The sequence below is a fragment of the Sinohyriopsis cumingii genome, chromosome 4 (genome assembly GCF_028554795.1).
Source record: "Sinohyriopsis cumingii isolate HCF-2022 chromosome 4, ASM2855479v2, whole genome shotgun sequence".
Classification (NCBI taxonomy): Eukaryota; Metazoa; Mollusca; class Bivalvia; order Unionida; family Unionidae; genus Sinohyriopsis; species Sinohyriopsis cumingii.
Genome location: NC_142964.1, coordinates 4541038 through 4562519, shown reverse-complemented (window position 1 = coordinate 4562519; position 21482 = coordinate 4541038). Strand labels below are relative to the sequence as shown.

Below are 21482 nucleotides of genomic sequence, written 5' to 3'. Positions count from 1 at the left end.
AAATACTCCTGGTTAATAATTCCACCTTTAGTTTTCGACTTACCGGACGCTACGTACCGTAAGACACGGATTAAAGTAAGTCAGTCTCTCTGTCTCTTTCTGTCTCTCTCTCTCTCTCTCTCTCTGCGCAATATGTTCCTGGCTGGTTTTGGCCTTTACGTATCCAGTTTACCAAATGCATATTGCTGATGCGAACAGGGAGTACAGCGCAAACACTACATTCTAATTCCAACCGATGTGAGTACACAAATTGAATCGCAAAAATGTAAAACTATTTCATAAAATGCCACTAGAACGACCATTTCTTTTAAAAGATAACTTTCGTCAAAAATTTACAAAATTATAAAAACTTGCATGCTCTGATATCTTCACACCAAGTGGTCATGTATTAAAACCATAGTGGTTGCTGATATTGCGAGTGAGTGGCCTAAGCTTTACAACTGCATGCTTAATATGTTGTCAAAATTGAAACATTCTGGATTCGTCAATATTTGTTGAAAGTTTGGATTATAAAAACATTAAACTGGTTTGTTTTTCCGGTGACACCCGACTCAAGAGTTTACCTAGTGGTATTTGCAATAGTATATATCCTATCGATACTATATAATCAAGTATAATCAGTGGTCATGAGCTAAATAGAGAAGTGACAGAAAGCGGTAGAGAAGTGGAGGAACACATGGTACTCGTATGCGGGGGACAGCACAAACAAAAGGAATACGCATAAAAGCAAGGGAATGGAGTTCCCACAGCACTAAACCCCACACGGGCTCGTTACAAAGAAAATTAGGAGTATCTGTCAATGAATCGATGGCTGAGGAGTCTAACCCTTATTATATTGTTACAGGTTAGACCCCTCATCCCTCTATTCATTGACGGATACTCTTAACATTTTTTTTAAACCAGCCCCTGTGATCTCAAGCAAGGTAAAACATGTCGCAGAATGAACCGACAATTTGGTCATGTCATCTTGAATATTCACCATTCGACTCCAAAGAGCAAGCATATATTGTGAATTGCACTCAAGGGTGTAGCCATAGGATCTCGTTACAATGAACATTAGGAGTATCCGTCATTGAATCGAGGGCTGATGGGTATACAGGTTATACCCCTCAGCCTACGATTCATTGACAGAAAACACCTAATTTTCGTTATAAGAAGCCCATGTAGTTGGATTACACTGACCACTCTAGTTGTAAGAAGCCCCTGTATTTCAGATTACACTGACCACTCTTGTTCAGCAAATAAAACAATGGAATAATGTAGCTTGTAAGGTTATGCCAATGGCAGCAATGGGCTTTCATAAAATATGCGACCGATCCAGTGGCTTAAGTGGTTAGAGCGCCTGCTTGGATGCAGGAGGTCGCGGGTTCAAACCCCAGCTGAGTAGTACCAACGATATGTAAATATGGTTAATAGTAGTTGCCTCGCTTGGGGCTTAGCAGTAAGAGGTTAGTGTTGCGAGTGGTCGGCCTGATGTCGGTATAATGTGATTGGGCGAGACATGCTCTTAAATGTCTACGGCATGATGTCACAGTGCTAGACATCACTAATAAATTGCCACAATATATACGTTGTAGCGATATGACTCGAACTGTTAAAACTACGTGTTAACAATTTAGATCTCTGACACTCACACACAATGCAATACTCTAATGCAGTTTGCAATGTTGTCAGTGGCAGCAATGAGGATTTTATATAACGTAAAATATTTTAATGTAGTCTGCAAGGTTATGCCGGTGGCAGTGCCAGGTTTTCAAAAAAAGCACGACGTTCTACTGTAACTTGCAAGGTTATGCCATTGACAGCAATGCGGTTTTCATAAACATGCAATATTCTAATGTAGTTTGCAAGGTTGTACCAGTGGCAGCAATGAGGTTTTCATAAAGATACAAGTGATGGAAACAGTTTTTGCTTCAGGGACAATTAATATTCTAAGATGCACTTATTCGAGATGATACCCCACCCCTTGACTAAGCGGGTTTTTGGGCTACTGGAATAAAATATGGCGCAGACAACTTCAGTAATTCATTCCAATGACTTGCGCTGTCTTTTGCAACATCTTTTCCATGCATGTAACCATGAAAAATCGAAACTACTGACAACCGGCCTAGAAACATTTTTGACCTGTGACGCTTCGAAATTTGGAAGTTGTGTTGCAATGTGAGCTTAGTATGTGATATAAATGATAAACACCAGAGGGAAAAGTATGAATTGCTTTGCTCGCAAGTTCTAACTGAAATTTGGAAAATATAAAATCGTACAAGACCACATGTTCGTGCAGCATGTATGCTCTAGTTCGTGTGCAATGTCGCGCAGACAAACCACTATAGAAATGACAAAAATCATCCAGGAACAACTGTCATGTCATTTTAATCTATCCTTTGGGTGTACAAATGGTTGGAGAGTCTAGAGAAGGGGAAATAATAGGTCGTATAATGGACTGGTGAGTCTGTGATGTCATTTTGCTTAGAATTTCACGTTTTTTCTTTACTTCTAGATGTTTGGGTTTTTCGCTGTCCTAGTCTTGAATACAGTGATGGTCGTGAAGACTGGTAAGTACAGTAAAAAATTATGCTATAGTCTTATCCCATTGATATCACGTTTGTTTCGATACATTTTCACTCTTGATTCGTCATGCCAATTTAGCTACAAGTGGCATAATCTATGATGAAATTTGCAGAATTCTGTTACCTTCAAATTATATTCTTAATACTTGTCTACTTTACGAAGTAACGGAAAGTTGTACTATCCTCGACGTCATCAGTGTTTACGTCGGTTTAGGACTCTGCGTCCGCTTCCGTACACATAACTGTATACAAACGTCTGTGTACAACCTCATTGCACCTCCACCTCCACCATTTCTTCCCATACGCTAGGGAGCTATTTTGAGTGGGTTTCTAGCATCCAAGACCTGTGTAGGGATAAAAGGGGCTAATTGTGTCACTTTTGCGCAGTTAACTGTGTTTGGCATTTTTTATGCATACGGTTGTACCCAAAATTATAACCTCGCGAAGGATTTCAGTGCAGAAGTAGGAGGTACGTCACAACAGACCACCTTTGTTAACTAGAGTTAAAATGTGTTGTGCTGATTCTGGAATGATCAGGATAGGCACTAACCGATTGCATGTATCCGTTGGACAACGTCCTAACAATTTAGAAAGGTCACTGCGACACACATTTCATTTTCAGACTTAGGTTCAGCTTTCGTATTGAGCGCATAAAAACGGGTTTTATGAATCCTGTTTGTGTTACACCCGGATTCATGAAGCTTGGTAGACCGCTTCCGTGACTAAGTGGTTAGAGCGTCCGCCTGGGAAGCGGGAGGTCGCGGGTTCGAACCCCAGCCGAGTCGAACCAAAGACTTAAACGAAATGTACTAGCTGAGAATTAAGACTTTAGTGGTAGGACTGGTCGACCTGGTGTCAGTACAGTGTGACTGGGTAGGCCATGATGCCAAATGTCTGAGGCATAATGCCGCAGTGCTAGACATCGCTATAAATTGCCACACTGCAGACATCGTATCGATATGAGTGAAATATTTTTAATCAGCGTCAAATAAAATCCAAATCACAAAAACACGCACAGATGAAACTTGGTGAGGGGATTATCTTGAATACTAGATCTCATCAAAATTAGGTCACTGTAAACCATATTTCACGCTTCAGTGTTTTTTTTTTCTAGAAGCATGAACCTCGATCATTGTATTTAGTTTTTAGTACATATGCCTTACAAGAATGGTATCTGTCAGCTAAATTTAAAATTTGATGCGTCTAGTTTAGATCAGAGTTAACTGTTCACTTAGATTTCCTACAAACCTCTGAAGAATAATGAAAATGGTATGCATCCTGATGAGAACTACTTCCTCACTGTAGAGGTGATGATGCGTCTTCCAACAGTCGCAGTTGAAAAGCTTGCTCGTGACGTACATTTTCATCATTGTACATATTCATCGTAAAGTTTAATGTGGAGCTTGTGAAAGCCTGAATTTCTGGGCATACTTTATGTATAGTATCCTAACGCGTTGCAAGAGGGGAGGCATCTTGATATCTAATAGTTTGTTTCAACAAGCTGTCTTCGTGCCTAAATTTCGTGCTCGGCATCTTATTTTGATTGTTTAGTTCATTTTTGTCTTTAAGCTTTGATCGTGAAAGCTGATAATTGGACGAATTTTAGTCCTGATGTCATGCTTACAACCAATAATATTACTGACAGTTTATGCTCAAGAATGCTACTAAATTCCACCTTCGTACTTTTAAATGTGTTTTAAAGTGAGTGAGTGTGTGTGTGTGTGTGTTTGGACTTTAACAGAGCTTTAACAATTTTTCAGTCATGTCGCTACGATGTATGCAGTGTGGCAGTTTATAGTAATGTCTAGCACTGGGACATCATGTCGCAGACATGTAGCCTGATGTCCCACCCAGTCACATTATCCTGACGCCAGGCCGACGAGTCCTAATACTAACCTTTTAATGCTGAGCACCAAGCGAGGCAGCTGTTAGTACCATTTTTGTAAGTCTCTGGTATGACTCGGCCGGAGATCGAACCCACGACCTCCCGCACACAAGGCGGACGATCTAACCACTAGACAAGCGGAGCGGTTAAGTTTTAAAGTGTTTTCAGATATAAAATGTATAATGAAAGAGAATTATCACTCTAAAAATAAGTTCACAAAATTGTTTTGTACCTTATTTAAGCTCAGATGAAGGCTGCAGAATGGTCTGGGGTTGGACAGAATTTTCAATTTCAAAAAACATAATGGAGGCGTACTAATGATACACTGTATTAATATTGGGTTTGAAAAACTGGCTACGTTTACGACAGATGCTCCTGAAGTTTGGCATTGTCCCTCAAACTGTCATAATCTCGACATTTGTAACGAAATTGTCGCTATTATTTAACATATTACTTTATAACTGTCGACAGAAACGATAAGTAATCAAATCACAATCTTGTAAGAAGGTGCGATATCTAGTGAGGAGCCATATTTCTCCGACAGTCTTGAACAACATTGTTGACTAATCAAGTGAAACCCACCAGTTTTCATGGAAAAATATACCTTGTGAAACTTTACAAGGTGGCGAAAAGTTCAAACACAAAAACCATTCATCACAAAGGCGGCATTTCGTAATTTAATCGGAACAATGTATGATAAATAAACCGGACGTATTTTTATGTAATTTTATACAAGACTTTGATTCATCTTTGTATTTCTCTTCATGTCCAATAAGGATATATATGATTACTAGATTATTTTTCAAAGTTGTAAACAGAGTAGCTTGGGTTTTGTGTGATGGATTGTGAATATACCAACGACCCCGTGCATATTGTATGTCTGAAGTTCTTTCAAGGCAAAAAATGAAAGGTAAAGTCTGTTAATCAGTGGAGTTCGTTAGATATGTGGGCTAACCTTGGTTTGATTAGATCATTAACACATCCTACCGGTGCACATCCGGAGATTAAGCACAAGAGCTTGCCTAAAACAAACATTCTCTTTTATATCGCCACTTCCTTCCCTCGTTTTTAGGCATCCCACTAGAATGTTCAGAAGGAGTTGTGAGCGACGGTCATGCCTTTGGCTTTGATCCCAATGAGTGTGGCGCTTTTTTCGAATGTGTCCTTTTTGCCGGTGATGAATTGCTACAAACTGCAGACTCATACGAGATCTACAGGAAGAATTGTGGATTCGGTCTGTTCTGGTCCAACTCCCTTTTGACCTGCGTTCTGCCACGTAATATCACTGATCCTCCAGACTTCCGATGCAACGGTAAGCTTCTGAATCACACTTCTCTTAAGTCAGTCAAATAACTTTTAAAGATGTTTAGAAAGCCTCGTTATGAAGTTGCAAAAATAACAACTGTTTTTTTACCAAGACTGTTCAACAAGCCTTGAAATGGTTAACGTAGTTCAAGTGTGACGTAGAAGATGAAGCTATTAGTTCAAAACACAAGAATGGAACTGCTTAATTGTGTACGTATTCGCCTTTCTTGTACACTTGACAACACTTGCAAATGTCCGTATTTTTTTCTTGGGATTAATTGTATGTTCAATATCTGATACAAATTGAACTTATCATTTCACACGATTCATGTAGTCAGGAATCGAGACAATAGATTACACAATGCAATTCATACGGACGTTGATACAGCGTAATACGTTTTCAGGCTTTTGAAATTCAGTTTTTAAAACGATTTTTAGTAGATAGTCAGAGATACTCGTTGCACGAGCAAGCTCCTTATGATACCGCAAGTCGTTTTAAATCGTTCGCATTTGATTGCACTTTGTAATTATGTTAATATTGTAGAACAGACATGATACAAAATTTAATTCACGTAACTATCGGTGTGAACAATTACAAATGTTAAATCTTGTATACAACCTTTATTCGAATAAACTAATTAAAAATTGAACCGGAGGAAAAAGTGCGCGCGCAAATCAATGCATTGAGTGGCACTAAATCTTACATAACGTATCTTGTTTTCTTGTGGAATTTCAGATCCTTGCACAAGCCTTCAAGAAGGCAGACGGCGCCCGATGTTCGGAAACTGCGGCGGATTCTGGATCTGCAATGACCGTACCTCGATCGGAGTTTGTTGTCCGAAAAACCAGCTTTATGACGAAACCACTGAAACGTGCATAGAAGATAATACAGGAATCTGTAACAATACAGATTGTAATCCTCCTCTAGCGACCATTATTGGTATGTATAACGAGCTATGTTGCCTCCCAAGAGGGATGGAGCAATGCTGCCTCCCAATCAACCAACACATAACAATTATAAACATTTTAATGGTTAAGAATGTGTTGGTTCTCAAGTTGCCATCCAAGTCGTTACTGGGTAGTGTGTGCTGCATATCAAAATGGACTCGAGGTCTAACTTCGGTCAAAAATATTGTATCTTGTTGGATCAAGAATCCACTAATTTTACTAATCATTTCGTATTTATTCGAATCTCCATGTAAAAAAGTCAAGAAACCAGTTTGTAGTATGGCACGACTGAACGTATCTCTAGTGTGCATGCACTTAATACATCGCTTGGGACAATCGTTATCACAAAGTACAAGTCAGAAGAGGTACACTAGTAAATACATACATGCATGCATACATAAATACAGACCCTTTAAATGAAGGTTCAGAGAGTAGTACACACGTGTAAGTCGTTAATACATCCATACATTACCTCTAAATTAAGGTCCATTTATAAGCAAATATGTATGCAATTAGAGTAAGTACGTACAGACATGTGCAGAAGATTATTCGGTACTTTAAGCCTCCGGCTCATAATACACATAATAAAACAGTATAACACGCAGTGTGCCATTAACAGTATAGTAAAATACATCTGAGTATTGATATCGATACTACTTCCAAGTATTGATATCGATACTACTTCCAAGTATTGATATCGATACTACTTCCAAGTATTGATATCGATACTACTTCCAAGTATTGCTATCGATACTAATTTTCTTGGGTTTTAAATGCAAAATACAAAAACTATGAAACATTTATAATATGGCTTATTTTCTGAGTGGACATAAAAGTTGTAGATTTAGTTACTGAATGGTTGATGTACTACATCTGGTAGAGATAATTATATCATTAATTGGTCTCAGTACATGTACACACATGATGATGCTCATCTTCTACTCTTGATATTTTCTTTACGACTTTGTGCAAATTAAAAAAAAAACTTTTAATTTTAGTACATCTTAACTGATCAATTATTAAATGGTGTTCAGTAAATCTAAAAGATACAAATCATTTTCTGAAACTGAAAGGTGGATCGAATTAAAATATTTATCAATATCCACTAACGACTCGTATTTACTATAATACAATTTGTTTTGTAGAATCGCTTACTATTTGCTGACCAGAACTGTAACGAGATATAAAATAGATGTAGTCTGAACATAGTTTGTCAGAAATTTCTTGTGCTAGCCATGAACAACTAAAACTACGAGAAAACATTTTTGACTCGTTCGCCAATGTGGTTTTGCGGGCATCATTCAGTTATGTTTTTTTAAACATAATATAACATTGGAAAGTATACCTGCTAGTCGGCATATGTATAAATTGCGCCTAGTACTTTATACATCAGAACAGAAGTTTTACTTTGACGGTATCGTTCATTCTTCAAGACTAACATAATTATTTACAGTATGTGGTATGTTGAGATATCTTTGACAGAATCTGTTGAAATGCATCTATTTCATGTGCATATTCATACTAGAGTATTTCTGGACTGTAACATGTTGATTTCACCACAGTAAATATTCAGTTATGGTTAATTCTGCAATGAAATTCACAAATTTCCAAAGTTTGTATAGCAAAACCAATAAGGTTAACAATTTGTTTTAACCCTGCGTTTATTAGTTGTTTAATTGCACATTTATTTTATTTAGGTTGTTCATTGCGGGAATTTCCAGGGGATAAAACAAAGTATATCGAAGAGGCGTATAATGTAGCCATGATACGATCTTGCCCGGAGGGAACTATTTTTGCTTCTTGTGGCTGTATTTATGACCATGACTTTGACCCAAGCCTAGTCGCAGCCAAGGGTAGGTAACTCATTGTTATTGATCAAAGATAAACTATTGTTCCAAACCCAAAACCGATGGTATATACAGAATATTACTCAAAGGGTTTCCACCATTTTTTTTTTTAACAAGGCGATTGAAGCTTATTTTAATAAATAAAAATCTATACCGGATTTCGCGCATATCGCGTTTTATGCTTTGGTTGATTTGTTGCCATGAGAAAGTAGTCCCAAGTTTTCTTCACTGATATTGATCAGTGGCGTTAAATTTTTACGTCAAGCAAATGGCTAACGGTACACATCCGAATGTGCCGAGGTGAGAACTTGGCCTTTATTGGGAGCATTAGAGAATTTATGGCAAAATCGAGCACTATGCAAACCATGTGCGTTCATTAATATTTATGCCTTGAACTTGGGTCGACGCGTTTGAACCAGTTTTCAAACGTGAGAAAGTAATTTTTCAGAAGGGATCTGGGGTTGAAAACCGAATGTAAACGAGGAATCTACAGTTCATTAACTACTCAAAACGTACCATCCAAACTTGAATTTAAATAATCTCTGAAAAAATATTAGTTCCAAGAAGCCTTTTTTACGGTACAAGACGGCACGAGCATTATTTCTAAGTGGATTGAAACTGTTCGCCATTTTTCTGGACAATTTGATGTCAGAGCCAGAATCAGCTAAAAGATCTTTTAAATGTTTTGTACTGAGCCCGGATCAGTCTTTAGTTTGGTGTTTTACGGCACACAAATATTAGACTATTTATTGCCTAGGAAACTAGACATACAACGCTTGTTGACCCAGGATGCTTAGATGGCGGATTCTAACCCGCACATTTCCGGTCGCGAGTTCGACACACCAACTATTGAGCCACCGCGACTAGAGTTTACGTTGTAGACTAGGCCATTGATTTTCAAGATCAATATTACATCGGTAAATGCCATTGTCAGCATTTCTTCTCTTTATAATTAACAGCATTGACGAACATTTCGCCCACTTCCATAGTGTACTAATTTAAAGACTGAAATCAATAAGATACCTTTTTGTAAAAAGGCCTGCAAAACTAAGGTGTTCGTTAATACGTTTTGATATGGTAATTTTGTATATTAAATGATGCATACAGAAACAATGCAAAGTAACAAAGAACTGTTTAAATTGCTAGATATTAGACTTTATATCCAGAATGTATTAAACATACCCGGCTATACAGCAAGTATGCGGTTTTCATCACTGGACAGGTGAGATGCCAAACAATCAGCGATTTAATCTGGTAGGGGGTATGAAAAGAATCAGAAATAAATCTTCCTTTGTAGAGTCGACATACAATCTTTAAATCCTTATCGAAATGTGCGTATATATCCGAAATATCAGCCACTGTAAAATTTCAATACCTGCGAGACGCACTCATCTGATCATACAACATTTTCTATTGTTTTAGGTTTTTGGCACGGATGATTGTAAGCCATTTAGGGAATTTGCACATTGGAACTAGGCATTCTCGCCTTGTAATGCTTTTGTATTGACTTTATGACGCACGTGGCTGTATATAGATGTCGCTCTTGATGTTGCCTTTCAAAGTCGGTGTTTATCACCTGTATTACTAGCTTATGAATTAGAAAGATGTTAGGCGGTAATAATGGTTCTACAGGTAAACATGTCGGATGGCGCAAACTAGTCATGCACCAAAGTCTAAAAAATATGGAGAGGACCACGAAAAAGGTGGAGAGCTCCAAATGTAGTCGAAGCCTTCACTATTAATTTTCACGTGTATGTAGCACAAGGACCGAACAAATTCATTCAGCGTACAGGGAAAATTCCCAACGTAACCGTGTCGTTACAACAAATTTCTTTAAAATATTCCGAACTCGACTCTCAGTGTTGAACTAATTAGAAACTTTCCTGTTAAAAAAAACAGTGTACCATCCGACTTGTGTAAGTACATAGTACACCATATTTACTCGACAGTCGATTTGTACTTGATGCTTGTTCACCTCTACATACGTTCCCAGTTTTTATAGACATGAGCTAGTTTTGGTTTGCTGACGCTGGGGATACAAGAGCAGTGAACTTACAAAATCGATGAGCACAATTACTTGATCGAATTTAAATGTGAAGGTGTAATAATTGCATGTATGAACCAACAAATTGCAAGTGACTGTATGGCTATGATATCACGTGTCCAGGCGAGATGTTATTTTAGTTCAACAATTCTATTTTTGGACCTGTTACAGAATGCAAGCCACTCTTCATCCTGGATTTCGATGAAAACGATTTGTCTCAACCAGGAATTGAATCTGCAAGAGTCCGAATCCAGTCGCATGCAGGCGTTTCCGCCAATACACCTGGCCCTTCAGGAAGTTATGGCCACTTCAATGGAACCGCTTTTGTTCTAATCTATTCTCTAGCAAACAGGCATTCCACAAATGTTCGCGCTATCAACTTCATGATGAGGTCGGTAGGTCTCGAGGAAAACTTACCACAAACGGTCATCACCAACGCAATTAATCCCGGACGTACCTGTCGTGGTTTCGATTGCCTGGGGTCAATTCAGATCGATATCATTCAAAGGAACGGGCTTCTACACTACCTCGTTACAACCGAAGACTACTATGAAATACAGACACGAATAAACGTAAGTATACTTATGTCTACTTGTATTACAAACATGTCCGCTTGTAGAAAGGACGTAAATAAGCTTAGTATTACATCCTTAGGACACGGATATATTTTGAACTAATCAGACCAGTCGATGCATGTTAATGACACAAATCAACTTGAATGTCAAAAAGCGTAAATTTCTTATTGAAAAGTACAAACTATTTCGCTACCGCATTGCAAGACCAGAGTACTATGAACTTTGCACGGTAAATGCAAGTATCTGGCCTTCTGCGAATCCATAGACATGCACATACTGAAGTCAACTAGAGTGACAAACATTTCAATTCGTTTCCTCTAAGTTGACAATACGGTTGAAATAAATAAAAATCTGTGCAGTTTGCACTTGCTAGTGTCTGAAATATTATAATACATTAAGTTAATGTAAACGAAACATAATTCAAGCATACAACGAGTTTTGTCATCTGTGATCTTGATATTTTTTTTTACCATTTCCTTAATACAAGTTGTTTACTCCTATTATTGACTACATTCCATATTGGGCTTTGCTTGTACGTGAAGCCTCGTCTGAAATGTAATGACATGTATGAACTGTAACGAGAGATTGGAAATCTTTATTAGGCACGAGACACAAAATGTCTATGGAAACTCAGAAGACTGTTTTGGTAGCCGACTTTCAATGGTCATTTGGATACATATTGACTGGGTTAGAATGAGGGATGTCCTGATGTCAAGACGGATGTTAAGGCTCAGAATGTTGCTTTCTAATTATATTGAGAACGCTTGCAAATGTCGCATTTCTCCTGAGGGAATTCAAGTTTATCCAGCATTGCCTTAGAAATGAACAAGACTAGCCAAAGGAAAATTATTCCCATGACGATACAAGCTCAGTTGTCACTTGTGCAATGTTGTTGTTGCTGTAGAAGTCAAACGTAAAGATCCTTTCCGCTTTAACGCGGTTCCTCTGATTCGGTTGTGTACACGTTTAGAAAACTTGGTGGTGTGTTCGTTTTATAGGGTACTACTCACCACGGCAAACGTGTCAGCCACCAACATTTCACGCTCAAGCAATAGCATTGTGTTCGCAGATAGCTTAGTTGCACAGGCACCGTTATATGTACCGTCTTAAAATTTGCTACAGTAAACTATATACATGACTCAGTTGATTACGTAATTTTTGTATTTAGCTCAGTATCTTAGAGACTGGTTATATTTATAATATAAATGTTCATCTCATTGATTTAGCGTCATGTCGGTAAGCTACTTCAGTTATTATGCAAGGTTTTAGGATTATGCCACTGGAGCAGGAGATTTATAGCATGATCTTGAACGAATGTTTGAATGCAAGATCCTGCGTCGAAACATTTGGTCACTTTCATTTTCAGGACGACTGGACCAGTGTCTGGTGGGTCTTCATTGGCCAAAATGTTGGGCTGTTTGGTGTTGAATCTTTAAACCGGGAGGAGAAAAAGATGATCCATGGTAGGTTTAGAGATTATGTTAGTAATAGATGAGTAAGCCATTTATTGTTACTAGTATTTCTATTGACAGTACTCCTACTACTATTAAAATCACTACTTCTAATGGGGGCAGTACACTTGTGCTTAAACTGCAACTGCCATTAGTAATGTTATTGATTTGTAAATCGAACTATTTTGCATAATTATTTTCAAAACGTCAGCCAAGTAGCGTTGTATTTCATTGCATTGTTCATACTGATATTGCATGCGTGGTTTAATTAGCACGTTCTAGTCGCATGCTAGAAAAGGGAACTCTGGGAAATGAAAGGATTACAGCCATGGCAGGACAAAGTGAGGTTGTAGTATAGCGAGTGATCCAAACTGTCAAATTGTAAGATTATAGATATTGCATGTTGCATGTTGACGTCGAACCTCTGGATTCTAGATACTGATTGTGAGATCGAAATTCTCACAAACTGCAGTGACAACATCTATACAATGGTTCATGTCAAACTCGGATTTGACGCGAAATCCCGGTTGCCATTAGCAAACAATTTAAAGCTGTCGATAAACATGTTTCCCAGCTCAAAGGGTCTTTCCTACAGATTCGAGTTTGGTCGACATTGAGCGTAAATATATCTACCTTGACTTTCGGGAGTCTCGGCGTCTTGGCTGGGGTTGGTCCTAAGCTCAGTCTGCTTGGCCTTTCTATCGGGAACAAGCACGTTTCTTCAATGTGTAGGCTCTGTAGATGAAAGCGATAATGAATAACCTTACTTTTGAACATGACAGCTTAATGTGTAACAGTACTGAGGTAAAAAGTTGTTAGCTTGACAGAAAAGAGTTACGCATGGTGGATCCAGTGTCAACGGCTCAGACGACCGCCGGTCTACATTAACGTGATCACAACCTAGCTCCGAACCTTGATTCAGAGTGCTTGCCGTATTTGCATGGGAAATTCGTTCTCAGCGTGAACCTTTCGCCACATATTTTACTGCATGACGTCAGATACGAGCTACTATGTTTATGAACCGTATCTCTCGGTAGGACTGCAGCTTGTTTGGAGAACGATTATGAGAAGCTATGAAAATTTATCCTCCGGAGGTTTGCAAGGTAGAAGCAGGATCACCAAATAACCTCCAATCCTTACTCTCTATCGCATTTGAGAAAGAAAACGTTTTTTTCTCAGTCACTTCCTGTTTTGTGAAAATATTAGTCCAATCACATATCGGGTATACCGTTCCTTATCTCTCCATCTGCACAACACTTTGGAGTGTATGCAGAATTCCTTTCCTTAAATACCATTATTAGCGCCAATATGGTATACACTGTCAAAGAAGAAATGACGAGTCTTTGGACAGATTCAGGAGCTTCGTGGTAGCGAAGTTAAAATCCTAACCTAAACGGGATCAGGTAAGTATTCCTTTCTCGATACTTCTACTTATACATTGACGTTACTTGGTCTGTAGAAGTTTGATTACAGTGACGTTACTTGGTCTGTAGAAGTTTGATTTACAGTGACGTTACTTGGTCTGTAGAAGTTTGATTTACAGTAACTACTACAGCTAACTGTAACAATTGGATCACATTTGTATCTTCTCTCTCTCTCAACTTTTTGGGCTCACTTTCAGGCACTGTTGCTTGCCGAGTTGTGCGATTAGCTTTCAAGTACATAAGAACTACTCTTTCAACTATTCAGTCCAATTTTTACCATGGAAAGTATAGCTAACCGTGCACCTAAATTACGTGAAGTCAATTAGATAAACGCGTAGATTCTCCACAAGAAGTGCTCTTAAAGCTATGTCACTGGCATGCATTTCACGCCGCATATATCTGCATCAACCATTGCTTTTTATCGGCTTCTCATATCTTTTACAAGACGCATTCTAAGAAGTGATGCGCCTTTTGAGACCAACACGTGATTTGCAAACTTGTAACACCACCCTTGACGTATTAGTGTTAAAATGACTTTCTCTTACAGTACAGAAAGTGACACAGAACAAGTACCAAAATGCGTTTAATTTAATTCATATCGTTTTATTCTGGCTCCTGACCACAGATGACTTTTTGCAGGTAAGGTCGATATACTTTCCATATTTCGGCCGTTCTTCCGTAGTGCACCTCGAGATGTGTCTGGATTCTTTCAGTCTATTACACTAACATGTCCAATTTGGACATAACTGAATATGCCCACCATTTCTGTTGAATGTCAATTTCCGTAGAGGTTATCTTTAAACTTGTGCGGCAGTGTCCAGATGAATAAAACTCCCGATGTGAAACGAACATGACTTGTATCTAATGTTTGGTGATATCCTCGTCCGGTCATGTTGATCACCACTTGAATTTATAATTTTTTTACCTATGAATAATCTGTAAAGATGAATTTCCCTGCTTCAAGAAGGCTCCATTTTATTTTCGTCAGGTCAACTGGCAGAGAGGAGAACGGCACTTGTAATTGGTAGGCCTCCAACGCCGTTGTATGGTCACCATTTCACAGGAGATATTGACAACGTAAGTTAATACATTTTACCTCGCGAATAGCAGCAACACTCTTTCCAAACCCATGTCAAATAAATGCTAGGATTAACATGTGGCTATGTGAGCGTACGTGTGTGTATGGGGCGAGGGGGTACTATGGCGACAAGTTTGGAGATCTAGTCTTTCGACATTTTGACTGGCTAACATTCAGACATGTCCTTTCTATTACATCCTACACTATAATATGTATTATAATCACATTGGATTTACTATCCAACGCACCTTTTTAAACTAGTCCCCATATACTGATCTATTATCTACTGACCAGTGTCCTATTGAAAAGAAGAGGTATACAAATGGAGCTTTGATCCCTTAAAAACAGAACATTTAGCCTGTCGTTTCTAAACTTGAGCAGAAAATTTTACTTCCTGTCAGTCTTTGGTGTCGCAAATATGACTGTTAGTCTTTGGTTTAGCAGTAAAATTACGCCCCCTATTGTCATATGTAAAGAAACGAACCGACGCTGGGTCTGTCCTTTTCAAACTCGTCAAAAATATAGACCAATCATGCGAGAAAATCTTGACTTCGTGCAAACTTTCGACTAGGTTTGATATTGGGGTCAATTTCATTCTGGCCTCAACAACTCCTCGATCGTATTTACATACAATAAACATCTGTAACAAGTGAACTGACAATTAAACACGGTCAGTCTTTTTACAAAATAGATTGTAAATTTATCTCAGTCGGACTTAAAACAAATTTGCCTCAGTTGACACTGAACACTTTTTAACTAAACACTCTTTAAAATAAACCTATAGGCCACTGAATTGGTAAATTCGAAAACAGCATTACAAAACTATACAACACATTTGGAAATTTTTCAATTTCAGAGACCATACAGACCCATATGTTAAACCTATGAACATTTTTGAAATTACTTTTCCGTTCCATCTTATAGAATTACTTTTCCGTTCCATCTTATAGAATTACTTTTCCGCTCCATCTTACATACATCACCCGAACGTTAAATCTAGGGTATTTTTAACATTTCCCGCAGTCTTGGATTTACATTAGAAAATTTACTTGTTCCGAGTCTTTTAGACGCGATTGCTCTAGATATGAAGTGTTCATCAATGGCTAGATTGCACTTCGCTACATCATTTGAAGTCCAGTCTTGTTTCACAAGGCTCTCAACCGCGCATGTACCTTTCAGTTTTCATTTGTCATTTGTAGATGGATAGGAAGGGGCTAACCCTAAAGTTTTTATTTATTTGCTGACATTTAAGTAGGCGTGGCTAATTAAAGTTTCAAAATGGTGATAACTCGGTTTTGCTTGTATTTTCCAACTCTGGCGATTTTGAATTTAGCATGACTTTCTTTTAAACAAATGTTAACTCTAAGAAAATTGCATACGGAATCGTGGATTCCCATTTTGATTTAGAGAAGATCCCAAGTTTCAGATGTATTAAAATGAACCGATACTGGGCAAGTTCGACTGAAATTTGAACAGTCAAAAGGTCGCATTCGTACAAGAAAATATTAGTTTCATGTTAAAAGTAGACTTGCTTTAACTTTATGGCTAATTTCATTCTGATGTCCAAGAATCCTAGAAAATATTTTCATTCATGGTGCTATAAACAGGTTACATGCGAACTTGTGATAAAGTAATTGTTCGAAATCTAAGACAACAGGAATCGTAACTTTGAAACAAACTGACCAGAAAACTAAATTTGCATCATTCGGCACAAGGTTACGTTTAGTAACCAAAACATACGCTAAAAGACCATAATTCAAATTCTAAAATGACTCCTGGCTACCATACATGACGTACAACAACGAATATGTTTGGATTGTCAAGCTAAATATGTGCTTTGTTTCAAGTGGGGTTAGTTTTAGTTGTTGATGTAGGGTTTAACGCCATTTTTCTGCACTATATAGGCTATACATGGTGGCCAATATAAATGGTGGAGGAAGAATTCGGGAAAACCCCAGGAAGAACCACCAACCCATGAGAAGCAGCCGGCAAAGCTTTCTCACATACCCACATTTGCCGAGCCCGAGACTAGAATCCATGCCGACAGAGGTCAGTGATCCGCAACGGTGAGCGCTTTAGACCACTCGGGGCCCCGGTTTTAGTTTTGTGTATAAAAGGCTGTTTATACAAGTGCTAATACACTCATACTATGTTCTTCTTTCACTACATGTGTATTATTGCTTGGGTTGTAGAGATTATGAGTGATAAGGTACGATAGCAATGTTGAAAATGGTGGTGGTGGGATAACCATGGGTGCAGAGATTTTCTTGATAACAGGATAAGAGGGAGGTTCTGTTCACTAAAGTTTATGTAATCACAATCAAAAAATGAATTATTTTTTCGATACAAGGATTTGTAAGTTTTCTCTCTATAGGCCATTTAACATTGGCGTCCCGATTTATACATCGTTTACCGTCTGTTATTTTCCCACCAGCCAAAGATCTTCTAATAAGGAACAGCGTAACAACGTATTAAAAGTAACGTAAATTTTACTGATAAATAAATTGGCCTCCAACTAATGTGCAATTTGTCATTTAATTGCTTTTCATGATCGGAACCGAACCCCAGGTTCAAGTTCTAATAGTAGATTGTTTCGAGTAATTTGTTTTACCTCCAATTTCTATTTACAGTTCAAAGTGTACAACTGTATTCCCAAGGAGGCAGCAGACTCTTTGACTTTCCTAACGAAACTCCATTAAGATATTCTGAGACGTTAATTTTGTTATGGTTTTATAAATAAATCATGTTTGCTATGTTTCGATCTTCAGTTTTATATATTGTATTAGAACCAAAGTTTAAATTTGATGCGTTGCGTGTCAATCGGGCCTCGTGTTCAAGCATCCCAGCATTAAGTTCGAAAAGTATGAAGTAAACGTCTGTGCATAGATAGTAAGCTTGACAGACGTACTACTTCAGATGACAAGCGTACATAACAAAAATGAAACAATAACTCCTATTGACGGTTATAGGCGAGAATATCCTACGGGAAATACAAACTTGGTCCTAATTTTAATTAATTTGCGAGTGTATAATAAGTATCCTTTTAACGTGTAGGTCGCGAAATTGTAATCTTCCAAACAAGAACTTGTAAGTTGTTTTTATTTTCTTCTGAAATCTAGTATGGAAGGCAAATGCTAGTCTTTTTTGGGGTTAAAGCTTACTATAACTTGACATCAGGTGAGTAACAATAATTACAAAATACATTTGCATTGCATTAATCCTGAACTCGTGTCTACGAAACTTCATTACTAGACTGTCTTCGTCACTGATGGTTAATTCTGTGAGCCTGTATTGTTATTCTAATTTAAACATTGTTCGAAGTCTTGCTATCAGTACCATATCTTTACCATATGGGTTCATCTGACTTTTATCAACTGAAGTGGAGTCTCGTACGCTTTTAACGTATTGTTACGAGCCTATCCTCTTAAAAAAGGAAACAGAAAAGAGTGAACAAGCAAGAAGCTTTGAAAATGCAACAAATTTTCCATAGAGTACAAAATGAAAATGAGAAAAGAACTTACTGTATTGTGAATTAAATCCAAAAATAATCCAAAGAATTACAGACACAAGTCCAAATTTAAAGTTTTGAATAAAATTAATTTAAAGTCCAGAATATCTTCAAAAATTGAAGACGGTGATATGTCTATGGTAGTTTGTAGAGGGTTGAAGTACCAAGTCTTGTTGAATCACAGTAATATAATTCAAGGATTGCATTCACTCTAAATTCCAGAGAATGTCTCTATCCAAGAATGTTGTCCGAACACGTTTGTATTTCCGGAGAAAATGATTGAATTCAATAATTTGAAGAAATAAATTTCCAGCCTAAAAATGAAATACTGTACACAACATATAATACAACTTGAAAGTGCTAATCTGAAAGCACGACAGATAAATCATGTTTCAAGATGGTATAGTTCTCTACTTGACCTCAGGTCATAATTAGCATAATTATAATTTTCTAAAAACTATTGCCTAATGGAAAATAGCCTTCTAGAATGATCCTGATGATTACAAAATAAAAACCAGAATCTCGACTATATAAAATACAAAGGAAATCCCAAAACCTAGACCCAAATAAAAATATTTACTTCTATTAATAATAGATTTTGACACCATTACACAGAGAATAATTTAGCTATGTATTGTGTACAGAATAGTCTTTTCATGTCAAGCAGAAATGAACTCGGTTTTGACAAAGTCCAACATACAATGTTACATTACAATATCATGTAATGAAATAGAGTTAAAAACAAAACAATGCAAATCAAATATACATAGCATGCCCATCAATACTGACTAAAAGAAAGGTCGTTTTATTAGAAATGTGTGGCCATACGTTTTCAAACTATTGCAATATCAACGGCTCATAAAGTGCTCATGGTCCATTTTCAAGTCATGTACACCTGTGACCTCGAAATTATAAGCAGGTGAAAAATGCAAAAAATTTTCACTATTCAAATGTTCATGTACCTTGATTATCACACTTTTAGCAATTAGGAAATGAGCCAGAAATATAAATTTAAAAAATATTAGGTCCGCTTAAAGATCTATACTGACGGATTTGAAATTAAGATTCGTAAACTGATGACGCTTATGCGCCTTCATCCATGGAAGTATCCAATAATACCATCTCATGACTTGCGTCTTTAATATGCAAGTCTTGGGTGTATTCAGAGGTTGCTTGCGCTTTTTCAATAGATAGGAACTTCCCCGACGATTACGCACACTTTGCAAAACCCGGATCGCGAAGGTGAGGCAGAAGGGAAGAGAATCGATACGTCACCTCATCCAACATGTTCCAATCGAATGAGAACAGTCACGGATCGACGACCTCATCAATGTCGCAAAAGAAATCTCCAGGAAAGTAGATGATTCCTGACCCAGACTTGTTGAACCTGCACGTCTGTGTGTTTATAAAAAAACCCTACAGGAACAAACATTTCACACAACCACTTTCCTGATCAAAGTAATTTAAGTATTCACGGGATTAGGCTCCAATTCATATATCAAGTGGAGATCCCTCTGTCACCTGAGTGGACAGAGCATTTAACCTTTTGCTTTAAATGTTTTAAATTGAGAGTCTTGGATTTGCGAGGTAGTTCTAGTCTTTATCCTACGCCAGTAAACTTTGTTCCTACAGCCGCATACGGTATGCTTTTGAAAACACTGTTGTACCGGACTTGTCCACTTTCAGATCCTTTTAAAACTGATATGTCCACAATCACTTAACCTTATCACAACTGCCATCCTAATAATGCATGAAGATTTCAGATAAAACTGTTCCTCAACAAATAAATTATAATATGTTTTAAAAAGTACATCCAGACCAGTTATCTCTAAACTCAGTTCGAACTTAACAACCTAAGATTATTGTCTCTCTCGTAGAGACACACATTCATGAGGAACATGCGCCATATACACCTTTTATATCCCACACTAGTTGTAGATACTCTCAATATCAGATTGCAGACAATGAGATTAAGGATTAAATGATCCAATAATGCAAATTAAAAAGCACCATACAAAAGGATTTAAATTATGGAGAGGCTTGCTTGCCAGCAATTTCGAGTAGTATGGTGTATAACTATCACTGAATCATGTGCTGAAGTAATATCGTCCTGTGTGGCTTTTCCTAATGCTTTTAGCTGGTTGTGTGTAATATTAGTTTTTCTACAGCGTTCAAGAATACGTTCTCTAAACAAGGCTTTGTTAAACATTATCAAATTCTGCTAAAATGAGGTTAAACACTGGACAAGAGAAGTCGAGGATTCAGCGATAATGGTATTGACCAAGAATATTTTGATCAAAGTACAACGGATGCATTAAATTCAATGAGAAAGATCAAAGCAATGCAGCACGATAAAAACAAACCTTGTTTAAAAAAGCACATTTTGAGACTAAGAAAATTAACTTTAGGAAAAATGGTCAGGGAAAGGTAACTGCTAACAAAGTATTTCGTGTCACAGACTCGGAAACCCCTGGGAAGCAGGATATGTGTGAATGATACGGTCATGGTTATAACAAAGGATACAAATAAAACCTGGAAATCTTAACTTCTGGTTGTTCAGATATTTCCTATACAAGTGAAAATTGTCGAGTTTCTTATATTTAATTGTTCTCCTATTGTATTTTTGGCAAATGGCGAATATCCAGTGAGGTATCTAGTTCCATCTTAAGTCATGTAACCGTATTTCAGTTCTTTTTGTAAACTTTCTAAGCAATCAGTCAGAAGAAATCTGCTAATCAACGACGTCACTATAAATTACCAGCTCACAATGGCGTGGACATGGCAGTCTTAGAATTGACAATTATCCATGCGCCTTTATTTGATTAATGCTTAATCTATTTGATTAATGCT

General features: G+C 37.5%; 1 protein-coding gene across 1 annotated transcript; it reads left to right on the top strand.

Moving 5' to 3' along the window:
• Positions 1-218: 218 nt before the first annotated feature.
• On the top strand, positions 219-17879 carry LOC149800559 (shell matrix protein-like). Its single transcript, XM_089954503.1, has 9 exons — positions 219-237; positions 2498-2552; positions 5525-5764; positions 6494-6697; positions 8403-8558; positions 10768-11168; positions 12538-12634; positions 15035-15123; positions 17755-17879. Exons 2-9 carry the CDS (start codon positions 2498-2500, stop codon positions 17821-17823), a joined length of 1311 nt encoding a protein of 436 aa, XP_089810629.1. The 5' UTR covers positions 219-237; the 3' UTR covers positions 17824-17879.
• The last annotated feature ends 3603 nt before the right edge of the window (positions 17880-21482 follow it).